Raw genomic sequence first — 20,006 nt, 5'->3', positions numbered from 1 at the left:
CATAAGATCTAAGAGCAGAATTCAGCCATTCGGCCCATTGAGTTTGCTCCGCCATTCCATTATGACTGATTTACTATCACTCTCAACCCCATTTTCCTGCCTTCTCCCCATAATGTTTTACACCCTTACTAATCAAGAATCTAACAACCACCATTTGGTCTCCAAAGCCATCTGTGGCAATGAATTCCACAGATTCACCACTCTCTGGCTACATAAATTCCTCTTTATCTCCTGTTCTAAAGAGACGTCCTATTCCTAGACGCACCCACTGCTAGAAACATCCCCTCAATATCCACTTTAATCCTTATAATTATCACATTCTTCATTTTTGGATCATTGGACTCTCTACATTCTGTATTTCCATGTTTAGAATAAAACTTGTGTATTTTTTTCTCTTATCATATGTACATATACCTGAGACATTTTGAAGGCCTTTCATGGCTCAGTAACTGATGTGCTGTTCATTTTATTTATTCCAACCCAGCCTCCGTTCCCCCCAACCCCCTCAACATCTGTCCCAAGACCAGACTGGCTCTATTTATGCCATGTTGATAGTGAACTGCCAGCTGTTCAGTAATTTTACATTTGTCTGTACCAGATCCTTTTCATCAACTGCTCGAAATCTGTCCATATTAAAGCCATGTCTATTCAAATGCTTTCAGCCAGCTCAGCTCACTGCATTCCCCAGAATTAGGTCCTGTAATACGCGCCACATTAAATTGGAAACACTGATTAAGACAGCTGTTATGATTTGTAGATTCGCACAACACATAGACGTGCCATCCAGCTTTTTGAGAATGCTCTGACCATGATGCACCCATTCGAAGTTCAAAGAATTCAGAGATTCCAAGTACATTTATTATCAAAGTATGTCTGCAGTATTCTGTGCAACCCTGAAATTCACCTTCCCCACAGACTGTCATGAAACAAAGAAAAACCATAGAACCCATTCACAGAAAAACATCAACACCCCCCCCCACACACACACACGCAAAAAACAAATTGCTCTAACAGCAACCAAAAAAACGAGTGAAAACAGAATATAAAGCACAGAAACAAATGATTCCACATTCAGTTCAGCTCAGTGTTCATTAGGTTTCAACAGGTGCATTTAATGTGAGAGAAATGTATACAATATACATCCTGAAATTCTTTTTCTTCACAAACGTCCACGAAAACAAAGGAGTGCCCCAAAGAATGAATGACAGTAAAATGTTAGAACCCCAACTCCCCCCTCCCACACATAAGCAGCAGCAAAGCAATGATCCCCCCACCAGCAAAAGAGCATCTTCACCCCCCCCCACCGAGCACTCAAGTGTGCAGCAAAGCATCAATAAAGACACAGACTTGTAGTTACCCCAAAGACTACTCGTTCACCCGGTATTAGACATACCACAGGCTCCCTCCCTCCCTAATAAGGGAAAAAGAAACGTCCATGTTTCACAGCGAAAGGGGAGACATAACAAGCAACTTGATGATTTATGGTGTTAAGAGTCATGTTGTGTCGCTTTTTCTGAGCTCTGTGCCCCAAGAACTCGGCTCTCTGGGCACACAGCCAGCAGACAGCTCGCTGCTTTCGATCTTCCATGTACTCCCATGACTCATCAGTCAGCATCACCAGCCTTGGATCAGCCATCTCCAGAGCCACGAAAATCCGGCCACTAGTCTTCCAGGCCTTGGCCTTGGCCTATTGAAAAGCAGCCGGCCCTGAGGCCCCATTATCTGCCGGCTGCACCAATTCAAAATCACCCAAAATAGCAACAGAGAAAGGAGTGACCAGAAACCAGAAACACGTTATACCGTGAACTACAGCACTATCCACAAACTGCGCCAATTAAACCTTGCTCCCTTCGATGGCATCAAGGGAGAGAGAGAGAGAGAGAGAGAGACAATTCAAATGCAGGGACCTTCCTTTGGGAGCAGAAAGCGAGAGGGAGAGAGAGAAACAGTCAGACATGAGCACTTTCCTCCGGCAGCAGCGAGTGAGAGGTTGGTAGACAGCACTGAATACTCACTCACCGTCCGCGCTTGCCTCGATGATTTTGATCTGCCTCGATGCTTTAATCAGCTAGATCAGTGAGAGATAGAGTCAAACGTGGGCTGGCGTCCCGTCTCCAAGCTTCATGGAGGCTGCTCGCCTCGGAGACAGCAAACCACCAGATCGCACATTTGGCCCAAAAACACACCATCAAACTGCAGATCACAGGCTCCAACAGTGCCAGAAGCACCTGTAACGCGCAGTAAGGTCTCACTGCTAATGTAATGGTTTCTCTGTAGCAGCAATGTTTGGGTTATGACTAGAGATAACGGGGCTTTGTAATGTGGGCTATCCAATGAGGGGGATGTTGTTCTTTTGTGTGGATCTGGCAGCGGGGATTTCACAGTCTTTTGCCGGGGAGAGATACAGAGAGAAGATGTGGACTCGGAGTGAGGATTTGAAGGTCAGAGACGCTCGCGAATAGCCTGATCAGTGAGCTCCAACGTTGTGCGTTAGTCTGTTTCATGAGAATGGGCCCTTTTCTTTTTCTTTGCCTCTTTACTAACCATATAGTCAAATTAAGAATTAGAAAGCTCAATTGTCTAATTGGATATTGTGTACTGTTTGTTATTTCTGTGGTACTGATTTGTAACAGGGGACACATCACGCAGCATCCACCCAAACGAGATTTCTTAAGTTTGGCCAGGCCCAGAGCTGTCTTCCCCTAGATTAATCCACCAGCCGAACCGAGGGTGACACACATTTGATAGAAAAAGAAGATGTAAAAGTGAAAGAAGCGGTTTCGTGGACCATCGGGAGGATGTTGCCTCTAGCAGCATTGTTCACTGGCGCCGTCTTCTTCCAGAATCCCGATGACTATTCACACTAATCATACACCAATCTCATTATATTCCCCACATGTCCTTTATACAGAATCTTAGAAATTCTTCATCCATGTAGTCAAGTCCGTTTGTCCACACCAGCTTTCTTTCATGCTGATCCTTCTCTAAGCCAGTTGATTCTCCCCACGTTCCTGTGAGCTCCCCCCCCACCCACCCCCAGATTCAGTGACCCATCAACACACCAGAGTTAATTTACGGCGCCCAGTTAAACAACCGACCCGTACATTTTTGGCGAGAGCAAGTGAGGACCCAGAGAATACCCTCAGAGTTTACCGAGGAAACAAGCAGTGAGCACCAGGGATCTGGATTGAACGCAGGCTGCTGGAGTTGTAAGGAAGCACCTTGATGAGCTGTGCTGCGGTGCTGCCCTCAAAGATCGCAGTGGATGGACTCTCTCCTGCATTTCTGCCATTGTACTTTATCATGTCACACCTGTTTCTCTCTACATTTAACCTCATCTACCCCAAACTCATTTTGGAATCATTGGCACATTTCCCGCCTGAATTATTTTAATGACGTGCTATTTCCCACTCTTTTTCTGCCTCTTTAACGCTTCATCTTGCGTCCCATTCCCATAAGACCATAAGACATAGGAGCAGAACTAGTCCATTTGGCCCATCGAGTCTGCTCCACCATTCCATCATGGCTGATTTATTATCCCTCTCAACCCCATTCTCCACGTAACCTTTGGTGTCCTTGCTAATCAAGAACCCATCAAGTTTTACTTTAAATGATCCCAATTATTCGGCCTCCTGAGCCTTCTTTGGCAATGAATTTCACTTATTCACCACCCTCTGGCTAAAGAAATTCCTCCTTACCTCTGTTCTAAAGGGGCGTCCTTGTCTAGAAGTAGGAAAACTATGATCTCAAACTTCGGCTGCCTTGAAGCTGTACCCACTCATGGAGAAGGCTTCAGGAGTAAACCCCAAGGGAAAAACCTGGAGCTGCCCTAAGTCAGTCCTACATTGAGTTCAACGCTGACTGGCAACTCCTGCGACACTGCCGGTACCAAACCGTATCAGTCTCTGCCGTTCCTTTGGGTTAATCAGATGCATGGAGAGGGGGAGCTTGCTACACAGGCAACAGCTTGCTCTCCATATCATACTGCCCAGGCTTGCGTATCTAGGTACAATATCCATGGACAACTCTGACCGACGGAGGCCTTCACCTCAGCTCCCACGCAAAAAGCCATACTGACTATCTCGGATCGTGCTTTCCCAAATGCAGATAGATCCTATCTCACGGAATTCTCTCCAGTACCACTGATGCTAGGCTCACCTGCCTGTAGTTCCTGGACTTGACCTTGCAGCCCTCCTTAGGAAAGGCATAACGTTAGCCAGCTTGCAGGTCATCCGGTAGCTCACCTGTGAAGAACATAGTTACAAGAAAATCTTTGCCAAAAGTGCTCTCCACAAACGCTGGTACAAGACAGAAAATGCTGGAAGTACTTACAGGGCAGGGCTGTACTTGTGAGGACTGAAACAGAGTTAGTGTTTTAGATTTTATTTCTGATTCCTGCAAGGCAGATTACTATTGGGAAAATACTAGTGAGACTACATTTTCTTCGTTGATTAAAGTCAAAAGTTTCTAGGCATCTGAACTTTTAATTAGGCAGTATACACCCGGGAAGAGATCCATGTAGCAACAAGGCAATCCAATGTAAACAAGCTACTGACTTGGCAGCAGCTACCGTGGTAGTAAGTTAAGAGTGCACTGCGGTGGTTCCAGTTGTAGCTGCTTTGTGAGGCCGTCAATTGAAAGCCTTCCTGAAAGAGTCCTACTGAAGTAACTTACTCAGTAATTGCATTGTTGAAAATCATAAAGCAAATGAATAATTGTTACTCAGTGGACATTTAAACTGCAGCAGTACATCTTCCTTGTCCATAATAGGAAAGCAGGGAGATGGTTGGGAGAGGTCAGAATCAAAATCAGAATCAGGTTTAATATCACTGGCATAGTGATGCACCATCAATAACTCTCTGAGACGTGAGGCGAGATATCGGCTTTTATTGACTGGAAGAAAGAACAAGCAGCAATTGACCACCATACTACATCCTGGAGACTGAGAGGCAGGGCTCAGGCCTCAATCGCCTTTATACCGGGGTCTGTGGGAGGAGCCACAGGAGCTGTCAGCAGGGGTCTGTGGGAGGAGCCACAGGAGCTGTCAGCAGGGGGTCTGTGGGAGGAGCCACAGGAGCTGTCAGCAGGGGGTCAGTGGGAGGAGCCACAGGAGCTGTCAGCAGGGGTCTGTGGGAGGAGCCACAGGAGCTGTCAGCAGGGGTCTGTGGGAGGAGCCACAGGAGCTGTCAGCAGGGGTCTGTGGGAGGAGCCACAGGAGCAGTCAGCAGGGGTCTGTGGGAGGAGCCACAGGAGCTGTCAGCAGGGGTCTGTGGGAGGAGCCACAGGAGCAGTCATCAGGGGTCTGTGGGAGGAGCCACAGGAGCAGTCAGCGGGGGGTCTGTGGGAGGAGTCACAGGAGCAGTCAGCAGGGGTCTGTGGGAGGAGTCAGCAGGGGTCAGTGGGAGGAGCCACAGGAGCCGTCAGCAGGGGTCTGTGGGAGGAGCCACAGGAGCTGTCAGCAGGGGTCTGTGGGAGGAGCCACAGGAGCAGTCAGCAGGGGTCTGTGGGAGGAGTCAGCAGGGGTCTGTGGGAGGAGTCAGCAGGGGTCTGTGGGAGGAGCCACAGGAGCAGTCAGCAGGGGTCTGTGGGAGGAGCCACAGGAGCAGTCAGCAGGGGTCTGTGGGAGGAGCCACAGGAGCAGTCAGCAGGGGTCTGTGGGAGGAGCCACAGGAGCTGTCAGCAGGGGTCTGTGGGAGGAGCCACAGGAGCAGTCAGCAGGGGTCTGTGGGAGGAGCCACAGGAGCTGTCAGCAGGGGTCTGTGGGAGGAGCCACAGGAGCTGTCAGCGGGGGTCTGTGGGAGGAGCCACAGGAGCTGTCAGCAGGGGTCTGTGGGAGGAGCCACAGGAGCAGTCAGCAGGGGTCTGTGGGAGGAGCCACAGGAGCTGTCAGCAGGGGTCTGTGGGAGGAGCCACATGAGCTGTCAGCAGGGGTCTGTGGGAGGAGCCACAGGAGCAGTCAGTGAGGGTCTGTGGGAGGAGCCACAGGAGCAGTCAGCAGGGGTCTGTGGGAGGAGCCACAGGAGCAGTCAGCAGGGGTCTGTGGGAGGAGCCACAGGAGCTGTCAGCAGGGGTCTGTGGGAGGAGCCACAGGAGCTGTCAGCAGGGGTCTGTGGGAGGAGCCACAGGAGCAGTCAGCAGGGGTCTGTGGGAGGAGCCACAGGAGCTGTCAGCAGGGGGGGTCTGTGGGAGCAGCCACAGGAGCTGTCAGCAGGGGTCTGTGGGAGGAGCCACAGGAGCTGTCAGCAGGGGTCTGTGGGAGGAGCCACAGGAGCTGTCAGCAGGGGTCAGTGGGAGGAGCCACAGGAGCAGTCAGCAGGGGTCTGTGGGAGGAGCCACAGGAGCAGTCAGCAGGGGTCTGTGGGAGGAGCCACAGGAGCTGTCAGCAGGGGTCTGTGGGAGGAGCCACAGGAGCTGTCAGCAGGGGTCTGTGGGAGGAGCCACAGGAGCAGTCAGCAGGGGTCTGTGGGAGGAGCCACAGGAGCTGTCAGCAGGGGTCTGTGGGAGGAGTCACAGGAGCAGTCAGCAGGGGTCTGTGGGAGGAGTCACAGGAGCTGTCAGCAGGGGTCTGTGGGAGGAGCCACAGGAGCTGTCATCAGGGGGTCTGTGGGAGGAGCCACAGGAGCAGTCAGCAGGGGTCTGTGGGAGGAGCCACAGGAGCAGTCAGCAGGGGTCTGTGGGAGGAGCCACAGGAGCTGTCAGCAGGGGTCTGTGGGAGGAGTCACAGGAGCTGTCAGCAGGGGGTCTGTGGGAGGAGCCACAGGAGCTGTCATCAGGGGGTCTGTGGGAGGAGCCACAGGAGCAGTCAGCAGGGGTCTGTGGGAGGAGCCACAGGAGCTGTCAGCAGGGGTCTGTGGGAGGAGCCACAGGAGCTGTCAGCAGGGGTCTGTGGGAGGAGCCACAGGAGCAGTCAGCAGGGGTCTGTGGGAGGAGCCACAGGAGCAGTCAGTGAGGGTCTGTGGGAGGAGCCACAGGAGCAGTCAGTGAGGGTCTGTGGGAGGAGCCACAGGAGCAGTCAGCAGGGGTCTGTGGGAGGAGCCACAGGAGCTGTCAGCAGGGGTCTGTGGGAGGAGCCACAGGAGCTGTCAGCAGGGGTCTGTGGGAGGAGCCACAGGAGCAGTCAGCAGGGGTCTGTGGGAGGAGCCACAGGAGCAGTCAGCAGGGGTCTGTGGGAGGAGCCACAGGAGCAGTCAGCAGGGGTCTGTGGGAGGAGCCACAGGAGCTGTCAGCAGGGGTCTGTGGGAGGAGCCACAGGAGCAGTCAGCAGGGGTCTGTGGGAGGAGCCACAGGAGCTGTCAGCAGGGGGTCTGTGGGAGGAGCCACAGGAGCTGTCAGCAGGGGGGGGGGGCGTGTCCAGACAGGTATATGTAGTTCACCACACATAGGTCATGAAATTTGTCATTATGTGGCAGCAGTACATAATAAAAACTGTAAATTATAGTAAATATATATATACACACACACATTCATATATACACACATATGTGTATGTATGTGTGTGTGTATATATATATATATATATTTATTGATTGATTTATCTATCTATCTATCTATTTATTTATTTATTTAGTTGTTTATTTGAATATTTGGGCATCTTCCCCCTTCCTTTCCAGTCCTGAAGAAGGATGTCGGCCCAAAACGTTGACTGTTAATTCTGTTCCATAGAGGCTGCCTGATCTGCTGAGTTCCTCCAGCATTTTCTGTGTGTTACTTTAAATGTGGGGCAAAAAGTGAGAAAAAAAAGTGTAACCAGGTGATGTTCATGGGTTCGATGTTCATTTAGAAACCTGATGGCCAAGGGGAAAGAAGCTGTTCCTGAGTCGTTGAGTCCAATACAAGAGAAAACTATAAAACGTCCAATGTACGAGAAAACTATTTTAATAACTAACATAAAGTACCTGTAGAAACCTTCACTCTGTGATAAATGAAATCAGTATAAGTTTGCAATTATATACCGTACATATTTGTTCTAAAGGTCCTAAGGCAAATCAGAATCAGAATCAGGTTTATTATCACTGGCACGTGTTGTGAAATTTGTTAACTTTGGTTATGATCAAACAAAGATTGACCACAAAGCTACATATGGCCATGTTACACTGTGTATTAGGAAGTTGGTCAATTATTTTGGAGCTTTGCGCTAGAGATTCACAATGTGATCTTACCTTCCAAGAAACAGTAATGTTAATCAGCCACCACCAACAAAATGGAGGTTGTTGCTCCTTTTCATGCCTTGTGGCATATCGGGTGGCATTTTTCGCCACTTCCTTAGCATTTTGTCTGTTTTTTTTACGAGGCCAAGTTGCTAGCTCAACGCTCGACCCAGCATGGATAGGAAGGGTGCAAGGGGGCCGGCCGGCTGGATTCGAACTCCAAGTCCAGTGCCAATGCCACTACACCACAGGCCGGAAACAAAATGGAGGGCAGGTAATTTATTTCCAGTTTTCTCTGGGAGGAATTATTTATTAGAGCTTTGACTTCTTTTTCCCTAAACAATTACTGCTATTTCACAGTGTCTTTAATTGCTTCCTTTCTTTTGATCCTGTAGCTGACGTAAATGGATGACTGGAAGTCTGTATCTAAGCTGGCCACTGAGACAGACAGGCAACTGCCCAGTAGCTTTCTTGATGACTGCCTCACCCATCCTGTCTGACTCGCAATCTCAGCTCCAATCTCTCCGGTGTCTGGGAGTTTATGTTGTCAATGCCCTGCCGGCTTTTGCATTTGCTGTGGTAAATTACAATGTGTAAAATATTTAGTTAATTATCCCCAACCCACGTCAATCTTGCTGGTCACTCCTTTTGTGTCATTCATGTTATTCTTCTAGCCTTTAAACGTTTTCTATTTCCAAGACATTCTCAAACTGTTAACAATTTGCCCAACAGCCTCGTACATGTGTGGAAAAGAAATATCCAGGAAGATAGAAGCAGACAAATATATATATATAAAATCCCAATTTACGGAAGAATCTGGAGCAACAGAAACTGATGTTTACTGCTATCGCAGTACCTTGTAATTTTGCACGGATGATTAATGTTTGCATCTGCAGGTTCTCTGAGCTGGGGCTGCTGTGAAGCTGGTGAAGCTCGGTTTGAAATTTATAGAACTCGCTAAGCAAAACAAACAGGCAAATAGCAAACATCCAATATTTAAACGCAGCTTAAAACACTTGAAAGCTAACTATCCCTGCGTGAAAAATGAGCAGCAATAAAGGAAATAAGTGAAAGAGTTAAGCCCGTTTTAAATGACGGGCTGCATTGTAGGGTGAATTTGAGCCCTGCGTAACCTCAAGATTCTGTGAATATGCTGTGATTAGTCTATATATAGATGGTAAGCCTCAAGTCTGGAGTATGCGGATACTGTGGTGTTTGAATGGCCTGGGGATGTACCTATCATCCAACAGCCAAAGCAGTCAGATAGTAACAGACCCTGGGGAATCAGCTGAGTCACTTCAACAGCTTGAGATTCGATAAATACAGGCTCTGGAGGCTCAGGAGCTGAATGTGGAAGTCTGCGACTGAAGTCTTATTTGCTGAAGAATTGAAAGCTCCTGGATCCATTTAAGCTTTGACTGGTAGCCATGACTATCAAAAGTGCAACTCTAAGCTAGCGCAGCTTCCGTGCAAGTTTTTTCTCTTGTCAGATTTCTTTTATTTCCATTGCGGCAGGAAATTTTTATCTTCGGAAGCTTGTTTCGTACTTACATGAAGAATTTCGAAGGATTTTCTGGCATTTTCACTGCAGAGGTTTTCTAACAAATTAAAAGAGCAGCAATTATTGGTTATGGCTGGAATGCAGAGATGGGACAAGACCGTCTTTCTTCTGATGTGTCTACTGGGACTGCTTGTGGAGTCGGTGAGCGGGAGCTCGTTGAAGCACCATTCTCATTCAAGTTTCATCCATCGCAGACTGAACAGCCAGGAGAGGAGAGAGATGCAGAAAGAGATCTTGTCTATCCTGGGCCTACCTCGCCGCCCCAAGCCTCTGCTCTCCTTCAAGCGCTCATCTTCTGCCCCAGTCTTCATGTTGGACCTGTACCGTACTTTAGCCAACAAGGAGTTGGACCGCTGGCAGGGGGCTTCGTTGCCTGTTCATATGTTCCAGAGCGCACACACCCCCCTGGAAGAGACCCTCCTCAGTCAAGCAGATACTGTAATGAGCTTTGTTAATGTAGGTAAGTGTGTGTTTAAGAAAAATACACTTTTAGATTTGCAACACTTCAGATTGAGCTTCTTGATGATTTAGTATAACTTGGCCAGAAAGCAGGGGTTCCCAACTTCTATTATTGCTGTTCCTTTCCATGCCTTGAGGTGCATCGGGCAGCACCTTGCCATTTCTTTAGCATTTGCCTGTTTTTCATGAGGCTGAGTTGCTAGCTCGACACTCAACCCAATGGAACGTGTGCAAGGAGCCAGCTGGATTCGAACCTGGGACCATTTGCCTCGAAGTCCAATGCTGATGCCACTACACCACCACGAAGCCTCCTTTATGCCATGGACCAATAGCATTAAGCAAGGGGTCCGTGGACCCCAGGTTGGGAATCCCTGCCATAAAGTAATTCTTAAATGGTGCATAGCGTTTCACAAACAATGGAAGATCAAGTGGTGAAACTAATCTTGCGGAACAATATAACTTCAAAGATCGCACAAAAGTATTGCCTTAGCGAGATTACCTTGAATTGAGTCAATGTGGATTAGGGTAGCTGAATAGGTAGGCTTTAATGTTCAGCTGGCACTGTTCATCCAAAGCTAAAATATCCAAAAACCCAGCTGTCCTGAGCTGAGATGTATTCTCATGTATGAAGTTGCTAAATGATAAAGTATTAATAAAGGTCAATATTAGCCCAGCATAATTTCCATTAGAACAGTATTGTTTTCTGTATTTGCAGAGATCAATTAACAGAGTAGTAAGCATTTTAATAAGTATTGTCCTTACTAGACCTTGTTACAAAATTAATAAATTAACAAAGTTTGGTACAACATATAACACTGCACTTTGTAGAGTAACCCTCGGATGCTAGAAGTAACAAGCTACGAGAATCTCATAGTTTGCTGAAATACTAACAACTTGTCCTTTCCAAAGTCTGCTAATGTATCAAAATTGGAAACGGTAAATCAAGCTTCAACTGTTGAATTGTTACAAGATATATTTCCATCTTTGAAGTTCCAAGTTCAAAGTAAATTTATTATCGAGGTATGCACGTGTCACCACATACTACCCTGAGATTTTGTTCCTGGACCCAATGTGGTTTAGGGCCAACTGTTAGAAACTTCCGTTGGAATCTCTGATTGATTAACTCCACTGGGAAGCTGCTGTTGAGCTGATCTGGAAAAAGTTCCAGGCACTAAGTTAGCAATTTCCTAACCATGGAGACAAGTGAATGGCAAGTCACCAATTTCTCTATTGTAGTTTCTTTAAAAATCTAAGCATCATAAATCTATTAACCCCACTGGAAAAATGCAGCCACCTGAGGCCCAAGTTTCAGTAATGCCGGATCATTTTTAAATATCCTGAACGTTTTGAAGTTCTATATAAATGATTCTCCCTCTTTAAAGAGAAGATTTACTTTTCTGAGTTTCCACCTGCATGACAAGAAGCAGAGTGTGATGTCAAGCCTACAACAGTCATAGAATCTGAATCAAGTTTAATATCACCAGCATATGTCGTGAAATTTGTTAACTTTGCGGCAGCAGTACAATGCACTACATAATACTAGAAGAAAAACCTGTGAATTGGGGTAAAACATACAGTCTGTACCTTCTTCCTGATGGTAGCAATGAAAATAAGGCTGAACCTGTGCGATGGGTGTTCTTAATTACGGAGCCGCCATTTTGAGGCATCGCTTCTTGAAGATCAGTCATCTCACAGGGCAGAACATCTTAAACACAAGCAGTTCTAGAAATCCAGAACAGCACACATAAAATGCTGGAGGAACTCAGCAGGCCGGGCAGCATCTATGGAAAGGAATAAAGGACCAACATTTCAGGCTGGGATCAGTCATTAGGACTGGCCTTCACGCGGCCTGAGTGGCTGAGTTCCTTCAGCATTTAAAGTGCGGCAGAGATATCGGAACGTGGCTGCCTTTTGTCCGAACTGTCTCTGCAGCTTTGGTTTCTGAGCATTGTTGTGGGGCAAGTTGCTGAAAGTGTGGGGAGAGAAACAGGCCAGTTCACAGGGTTTGAGTGTCGCTGGCAAGTCGGCTATTTATTGCAGTACTTGAAAAGGTCATTTTAGAGGGCATTTATCATTTTGCTGGGGATTTGAATTCAAACGTAATCTAGTCATTTTGTCTACAATAAATAGAGCAGATTTTTATGGGCTCTACTAGAAGAGATGGGTCTTCTGCCTACCTAGGTCACTACTTTTGAACCCACCTTTCCAATTCTTTTAGCTAATTGAATTTAAATTTCCCAGCTAGCAGGCTGGGATTTGAACTCCTATTCTGGGATCTTTAATCCAGTCCTCTGCATTGTTAGTCCAGAAATAGTACCCTGAATCTGATCACACTCTCCTTGGCTGAGGGACCTGTTATCTGTTTCTTTAATTGTTCCTGATGAAAGATCGTAATATCTCACAGGGGATGAGAACTAAATATAAATTGGAATGGGCGAATTCAATACAAAATCCGACTTAGGTGCAGAATTTAGGGAGATGGAATAAAGAGAATTAAATCAATTGCATAACTCTCCAGCAATTAAACACCTCAGCCCAAAATGTCAACTCTCCCTCCGTAGATGCTGCCTGACTTGCTGAGTTCCTTCAGCATTTTGTGTTCTTTGCTCAAGACTTCCAGCATCTGCAGAATCTCATGTTTAAAATCCACATGTGTAATCTCTAATTGTAATCAGCAGATAGGAATGAGTGCTATTACAATACTTGAAATGACAAGATCGCATGGTGAGTTTAGATTGTATCACGCAAAGGCGGCAATTTCTTGGCTTCCAGATGAGCAATTCTTCTTTTGCTTTTAGATCGTGACCTAGTTGTACCTTAACTTCATTTGCAGAAATTTATTTTGTATCCCTTTATACTCGTACCCAACAAAAACCTGTTGGCTGTTAGTCAAAAGACCGTGGGTGCTTTTGGAAATCTGAGATCCAAATAGAAAATGTAGGGAACATTCAGCAGGTGAAACAGCATCGGCAGAGACTGAAATAAAACTAGCTTTTCATTTTGTTAATCTATCTGAACCTATTGATATTGATTCTTGCAAGTTTCAATTTTTCTCCATTCTTCTCCATTCAGCCACACACAATTCTTTTATGAGAGAAAGTTTCACATTTCCTGTAACATCTGTGTGCACTTTCTGATTTCACTCCTTGCAAAGAAACTTAGCAAAAACTTCCTGCAACTTCATGTAAGCACTATCCAGTGAGCCTGCTGTCTATACACCAGTGACCTCTTCAAAACTTAACTCCGTTCGAATCCAAGCTGATTCTTCGATCAGTTGCCCAAGTGAGCAGTGTGTTACTGGAAATCCAAGCAACACACACAACATGCTGTAGGAACTCAGCAGGCCAGGTAGCGTCTATGGAAAAGGGTACAGTCGACGTCTCGGGCTGAGACCCTTCAGCTGGAGAAAAAGAGATGAGGAGCAGAGTTAAAAGGTGGGAGGTCATTTTGCCCCCACAGATCTGTTGGCTCTTTTATACATGTTGTATGGGAATGTCTAGGGGTTTTTGGTTTGTGGGGGAAGGTTATCAGTACTCTTACAGAACTAACGGGGGTACAATTACTAATGGACCCCGCTGTACATCTTCTAAATGATGACTCCCACCTTTCCCTTACGGAAAAAACACGCAAAGTCTGGCTGGCAGGCCTGACTGCAGCTAAGGAGACTGTAGTCCAGCATTGAAACCTCCTCGTGATATTTCAAGTACTCACTGGCTTCGGAGCTTTTTGAACATTTCTTACCTGGAATTATCATCAGCAAGAGTAAATGATGCACGACCAAACACAATCTTAATGTGGACAAATTTGATATCTAACTTAAAAAATCTTCTGTTAAAATAGCAATGCACTGTCTGTGTATGCACTACTATTCAGTTGGTTGGTGGAGGGGAGAGGGGTGGAGGGGCCAGAGGGGGGTGGAAAGGGGAGTAATGAATGTAATTTGTTGGTGTTGCAATAAAAATTAGTGATTTTTAAAAAGGTGGGGGGAAGGGAGGAAGAAAGACAAGGTGATAGGTGAAACTGGGAGGGGGAGGGATGAAGTAAGGAGCTGGGAAGTTGATTGGTGAAAGAGATACAGGGCTGGAGAAAGGGGGAGTCTGATAGTTGGGGATTGAAAGCCATGGAAGAAAGAAAAGGGGGAGGAGCACCAGAGGGAGGTGATGGGCAGGTATGGAGATGAGGTGAGAGAGGGAAAAGGGCATGGGGAATGGTGAGGGGGGCAATTACAGGAAATTTGAGAAATCATTGTTCATTACATCAGGTTGGAGGCTACCCTGATGGAATATAAGGTGTTGTTTCTCCAACCTAAGAGTGGCCTTATCACAACAGTGGAGTAGACCATGGATGGACATAATGGCCTGGCCTTGTATTGGATTCCATAACATCCCCAGACTTGTGAGAATTCACTCTCCTTTTCTGCTTAAATAGTAGAGTTTTAATTTTTTCAAACCAAATGAGTGTTTGAATGCCCTCTTTTTTATCAATGGGTTCTTCTAGGATTCTTTTTCTCGTGGCTGCCTGTTAGGAGACGAATCTCAAGGTCTGAATAATGTATGCATAGTTTGATAATTAATGTACTTTGAACTTTAATTCAAAATAGAAAATCTGCAACTTTCTGATCTATTTTCTAACATATACCTAAAATCCATTACCATTAATTTGTTTATTAGGCGCTCCAACACTGATGAGGGTTTAGGCAGCAAATGAGCTCAAGTGGGATGGACAAAATAAGTGGATGTTTCAGAACTTGTCTGGCCGATTGGAAAGACGTGACAGTGCAAACTCAGCCTGAGACTAAATAACCCCCACTGGTTGTGGACAGCCGGCTTCAGAACGAAACAGAATGAATGGCGAAAGCATAGAGCTGGGCGGAGACTCATGGTGGTAGCTTTGAGCTTTCTCGGTTTAACTAGAGGAAACTGCAGCTCTAATAAGGATGAAAGTCAGGCAAACAATCTAGAGCACACTGCTTTGTGTTGTAAGGAGGACAGTGTTTCAAAAGGGCAACATGGGGGTAAGAGCTTAAGAGATTTCAGACATTACTGCAGGGATATGGAGAGAGATCAGAAAGATTCTGCTTGTATTTGTCTAATGGAAGCATAAAAGGGTGGATTTAAGTAAACCATTTACTCTTTCAACAATACTCTCTTTAACTTTGTTTAACCCCGGTTGGTCCATTCCTTCCTTACGCTCTTCCTTCCATTCCTGGATAGATGTTTATTGAGCTGAAAACACACAAATTCCACCATCATGCCCTTCACAAAATCCTGTACATGTGCTCACTGGAGAACTAAACCAACATAACATACTCTTCCATTCTCAACACTGAGTCTCACGTTCAACCAGCTCAAGATGGCAGGTCACATCATTCACCTGTCTGACACCACAACCCAAAAGAGTCAGTCCACTCCGGGTGGACACAGAAATCACTCCGAATTCATCCTCAAGGCCTCCTTGAAAAGGCAACATCTTCTCCAACTCATGGGAACCTCTGAGCCAAGACCACTCAAACAGGAAGGCATGGAGCACCTTGATTGCCTCTGGCTGAAGCAAATGGGGGCCATATCCAACCAGGGAATGCACAACAATCCCAGGTATTACCCCCTCCCCACCACGCACCACCTCTCCATCTGCGGTGAAGCCCGAAGCTCCTGCATAGATCACCACACAACACACAGCTCTGCAAGGCATCCTCAAAGCCAAGGGACTGACCGAGAAAAAGAGATGTTCCAGAGCCACAGCAGACAGCAAAACTGATTGGAGAAGTTCACCGAGAAAACTTCAACAAGTATTTCAGTGTCTATATATGGTAAACATAAATATTTCAGTTTTTCTTTGTATTTCACATTTTCTGTCAAACCTTGAACTATTGTCGCACAGCCATAAAATAGTTTACCACTCAATTTGAGTTCCAATCACCACATAAGACCCTAAGACATAGGAGAAAAATTAGGCCATTTGCTCCACCATTTGATCATGGCTGATTCATTTTCCCTCTCAACCCCATTCTCCTCCCTTCTCTACTTCACGTCACGGTGTGGACAGATTATTCCTTCAGGTTCTGACATAGTTGACCTCCTTCAACCACCTAAGTGAAGACTCCACATATTTTGCTCCCATACATCTCTGCTCAGTCACACAGATTGACTTCCCCTCCCACTGGGACACCAGCACCCCTCAGCTCCTGCTGGGATCTACCTGTGCGACTTCCCTATTTCTCATCGACATGTTGCCTCTCAACAGTACCATCTGAAAGCTCTGGGGAAGAAAATTCCACTTGAATTATTCTAGGAGAAAAGGTAGTGTACCACCAAAAAAAGATCAGCTTGACCTGGAACAGAGTAACATTATGCACACACCTGAGAGACCAACTATTGGATTATTTCTCCCGATTTTTAGCCAGACTTTAATTTTTCCTGATGTCACACTTCTGGTATTAAGTTCCACATAGTTGGACAGCAGCTGTACAACACAACATTACTCTTCCACATGAATAGCCACTGGGCTTGTTTGTTCTCAGATCAACCAGGCTCTGCTTGCCTCGTATCCCCTGAAATAGTCAACTCTCAAATTGTAATCTTTGTCCTCACCAAGACCTCCTGTACTTCATTTCAGTGCTTTATCACTGGAGATCAGGGCAGTGGTCACTGTCAGCCTCCTCAGGAACCCCCTCCCATGCCCACTTCCTTACTCTGACTCCTGTTTTCCTCCAGTCCTGCTGAAGGGTCTCGGCCTGAAACGTCGACTGTACTCTTTTCCATAGATACTGCCTTGCCTGTTGAGTTCCTCCAGCCTTTTGTGCGTGTGTTCCTCAGGATCATGTCTGCCACTTCTCACGGTTTTGCTGCTCACGGCTGCATCACACAATGGCTGGCTTTGGGAATGTGATACAAGGGCCTAGACTTCACAGCTGAAGAAGCATTATCACTGCATCCTCTCTACCTAACCCCACACAGATTTTGTACGCTTTCACGTGATCACCTCTCTTTCTTTGGTACTCCTGTGGGGGTGGGGGGGGGGAATTGTCTCAGGAATCAATAGAGTGAACTTTCACTCCAGCCCTCCTCTCACAGTTATATCCTTGCATGTGTAGGGAGAGCATTCCAGATATGGTCCCACTATGGCCCCATATATCGAGGGCAAGACACCACTGTATTTGAGTAAAGGCCAACCAACTATATACCTACATCCTGATTGCTTGTTAATCCTGTATAGCAGTAAAGATTTGCCGTGGCATTATGATGCAAAGCAAGATGTTTCTAGACAACTTTCCCTCTAATTTTGTTTTACAGCTGCACAGATCAGCCATTGCTCTGAGCAGGAAATCTGTACACAGCCTGAAAACTGCATGACACTTTAAATGTTTCAAATGTAAACACAAACCACAACTCGAAACTCAAGTAAAAAATGTCAGGCAGTCAAAACAACTGGCCGGCAGAGCACTGAAAGTAAAATGTTTTGATTAGACGGCGTCGGCGTTCAAAGGTCTGGTGGTTTATTGGCAACGAGCTGCCGACCCCCATTCTGTGTTTATTGTTACAATTTATAACAGTGTCGTAACTTGAAATACCAACAATGGAAGTATGTTGAAGCTCTAAATTATTTAAAAGTAAAGTTGTGGTACATTTATTATTTAGAAAATTTATGGATTATATTCATTAACACATAAATTACAGCCTATTTCACAATTGTATTAACATGGATTTCAAGATTATATTTGCATAATTTCAACATTCTATTAACATAATTTCATAATTCTATTTGCATTATATAAAAGAAAAGTCTGGCTGAGAGGTAACAATGGCTATGTGCGCAGGAGCATTTCAGTTATCATGCGGCCATACACCTGAGCAGTTTGGAGGGAACGGTTCTCCCAGAACCTCATTACCTTTTTAACATCTTAATGTATTGTGATATCATAAAATTGTGGTAGTGAATTAATGGGAAAGGTGATCCCTGATCCCTGATGCAAATGATGTGGTGAAGGTTTAGTCTACAATTATACTATAGAGACTGATCTCAGATCACCATTCAATATTGATTCACAGCCAACAGTGATTAATTTTCTTGTGTTGGCTGTAAATTCCACCTTTGAGGAAAGTGAGCTATAAACTATGATTGTAGTAGTGTTGCTTCTCCAAGCTCGTTAGGCTATATTTCATTAGGAGTTTGAGGAGATCTGGAATGTCACCCATACCACTCGCAAATTTCTACAGATTTATCATGGAAAGTATTCTAACTGGTTGCTCCACCGTCTGGTATGGGGGGGGGGGGGGTGCTACTACATGGTATCAAACTAAGCTGCAGAGAGTTGTAAACTTAGTCAGCTCCATCATGGACACTAGCCTCCGTAGTATCCAGCACATCTTCAAGGAGCGATGCATCATCAAGGCAGTGGCGTCCATCATTAAGGACCTCCCCATCATCCAGGACATGTCCTGTTCTCATTGCTACCATCAGGAAGGAGGTACAGGAGCCTGAAGGGACACAGTCAATGATTCAGGACCAGCTTCTTCCCCTCTGCCATCCGATTTCTGAATGGACATTGAACCCATGAACACCACTTTAAAAATAAAATTAAAATTTATTTAATCTTTCTGCACGACTTACTTAGTATAACTTATGCCAGTGATATTAAACTTGATTCTGATTCATTGCAAAGGAAGGGTCAAATAAGAGGCCCCTCCATGCCTCTGAAACAAAAAATCACAACTAGTGTAGAATGCCTCAGAATTCATAACTGAAGACTCAAGTGAGCATTTTAGGAAGCAAAGTGAATCACGTCAACGATAAATGGAAGGTGCACACACAAACAAAATGCTGGAGGAACGTATCAAGTCGGGCAGCATCTATGGAGGGAGATGAACAGCCCCCATTTTGGGTTGAATTCCTCCATCAGAGCTGGCCATCCAGCATTTTGTGTGTGTTTCTCCAGACTTCCGTCATTGGCAGACTCTCTTGTGACATAAACTATAAACCCTGGGTTTGGTGAGCTGCTTTGCTGAGCGCCTGAATCCACTCTACAGATTTTATAATCTTCTGCTCAATTCTGTCAATTTTATCATCTTCTACTCAATTCTCCATCCTATAGAAAATCCTACAGTAGGCAGTGTTTTGAGTGAAAAATCCTACAAAAGGTAGTGGATTCAGTCCAGTTCATCACAGGTAAAACACTCCCAATCACCGAGCACATCTACATAAAATGTTGCTGCAGAAAAGCAGCATCTGTCATCAGAGATCCTCACCACCCAGGCCATGTTTCTTTCTCATTGCTGCCATCAGGTAGAAGGTACAAGAGCCTAAGGACTCACAGCACCAGGTTAAAGAACAGAGACTACCCCTCAGCCATCAGAGTCTTGAACAAAAGGGGATAACTACACTCATTCTACCTCTGGTGTTCCCACAACTGATGGTCTCACTTCAAGGATTCTTTGTCTTGCTGTTTCATGCTCACAATTTATTACTATTTATTTATATCGGCATTTGCACAGTTTGTTGTCCATTGATCCTGTTCACAGTTACTGTTCTGTAGATTTGCTAAGTATGCCTGCAGAAAAGGAATCTCAGGGTTGTATGTGGTGGCATGTATGTACTTCAAAAATAAATTTTCCCTCGAACTTCGAACTTTGTACCCCCACTTTGACTTGCCTGTCTGTCACCTGCTATGCAGTTGTAACAAGGTTTGAGAATCACGTGGGCGTATTGCAACCTTTTGGATGAAATTCTGAACCTTGTATTTTGTATTGGTGGCAGAAATGGTAACTTCTGCTGTGGGTTGTCCATCTGTAAATTGGTTCAGTTTTACTCACCCTCCATTAGTACAGCCTCGCCTGCTGGGC

At 45.7% G+C, this 20,006-nt stretch overlaps 1 protein-coding gene across 1 annotated transcript in view; it reads left to right on the top strand.

Moving 5' to 3' along the window:
- Positions 1 to 9,379: 9,379 nt before the first annotated feature.
- LOC140719625 (bone morphogenetic protein 7-like) overlaps positions 9,380 to 20,006 on the top strand; it is an 89,335-nt gene continuing 78,708 nt past the window's right edge. The window contains exon 1 of the mRNA XM_073034366.1: positions 9,380 to 10,168. Coding sequence (XP_072890467.1) covers positions 9,778 to 10,168 — 391 coding nt within the window. The 5' untranslated portion in view covers positions 9,380 to 9,777. The remainder of the gene's footprint in view (positions 10,169 to 20,006) is intronic.

Source organism: Hemitrygon akajei, chromosome 32 (genome assembly GCF_048418815.1).
Source record: "Hemitrygon akajei chromosome 32, sHemAka1.3, whole genome shotgun sequence".
Classification (NCBI taxonomy): domain Eukaryota; kingdom Metazoa; phylum Chordata; class Chondrichthyes; order Myliobatiformes; family Dasyatidae; genus Hemitrygon; species Hemitrygon akajei.
This window is presented reverse-complemented; position numbering and strand designations above follow the sequence as displayed.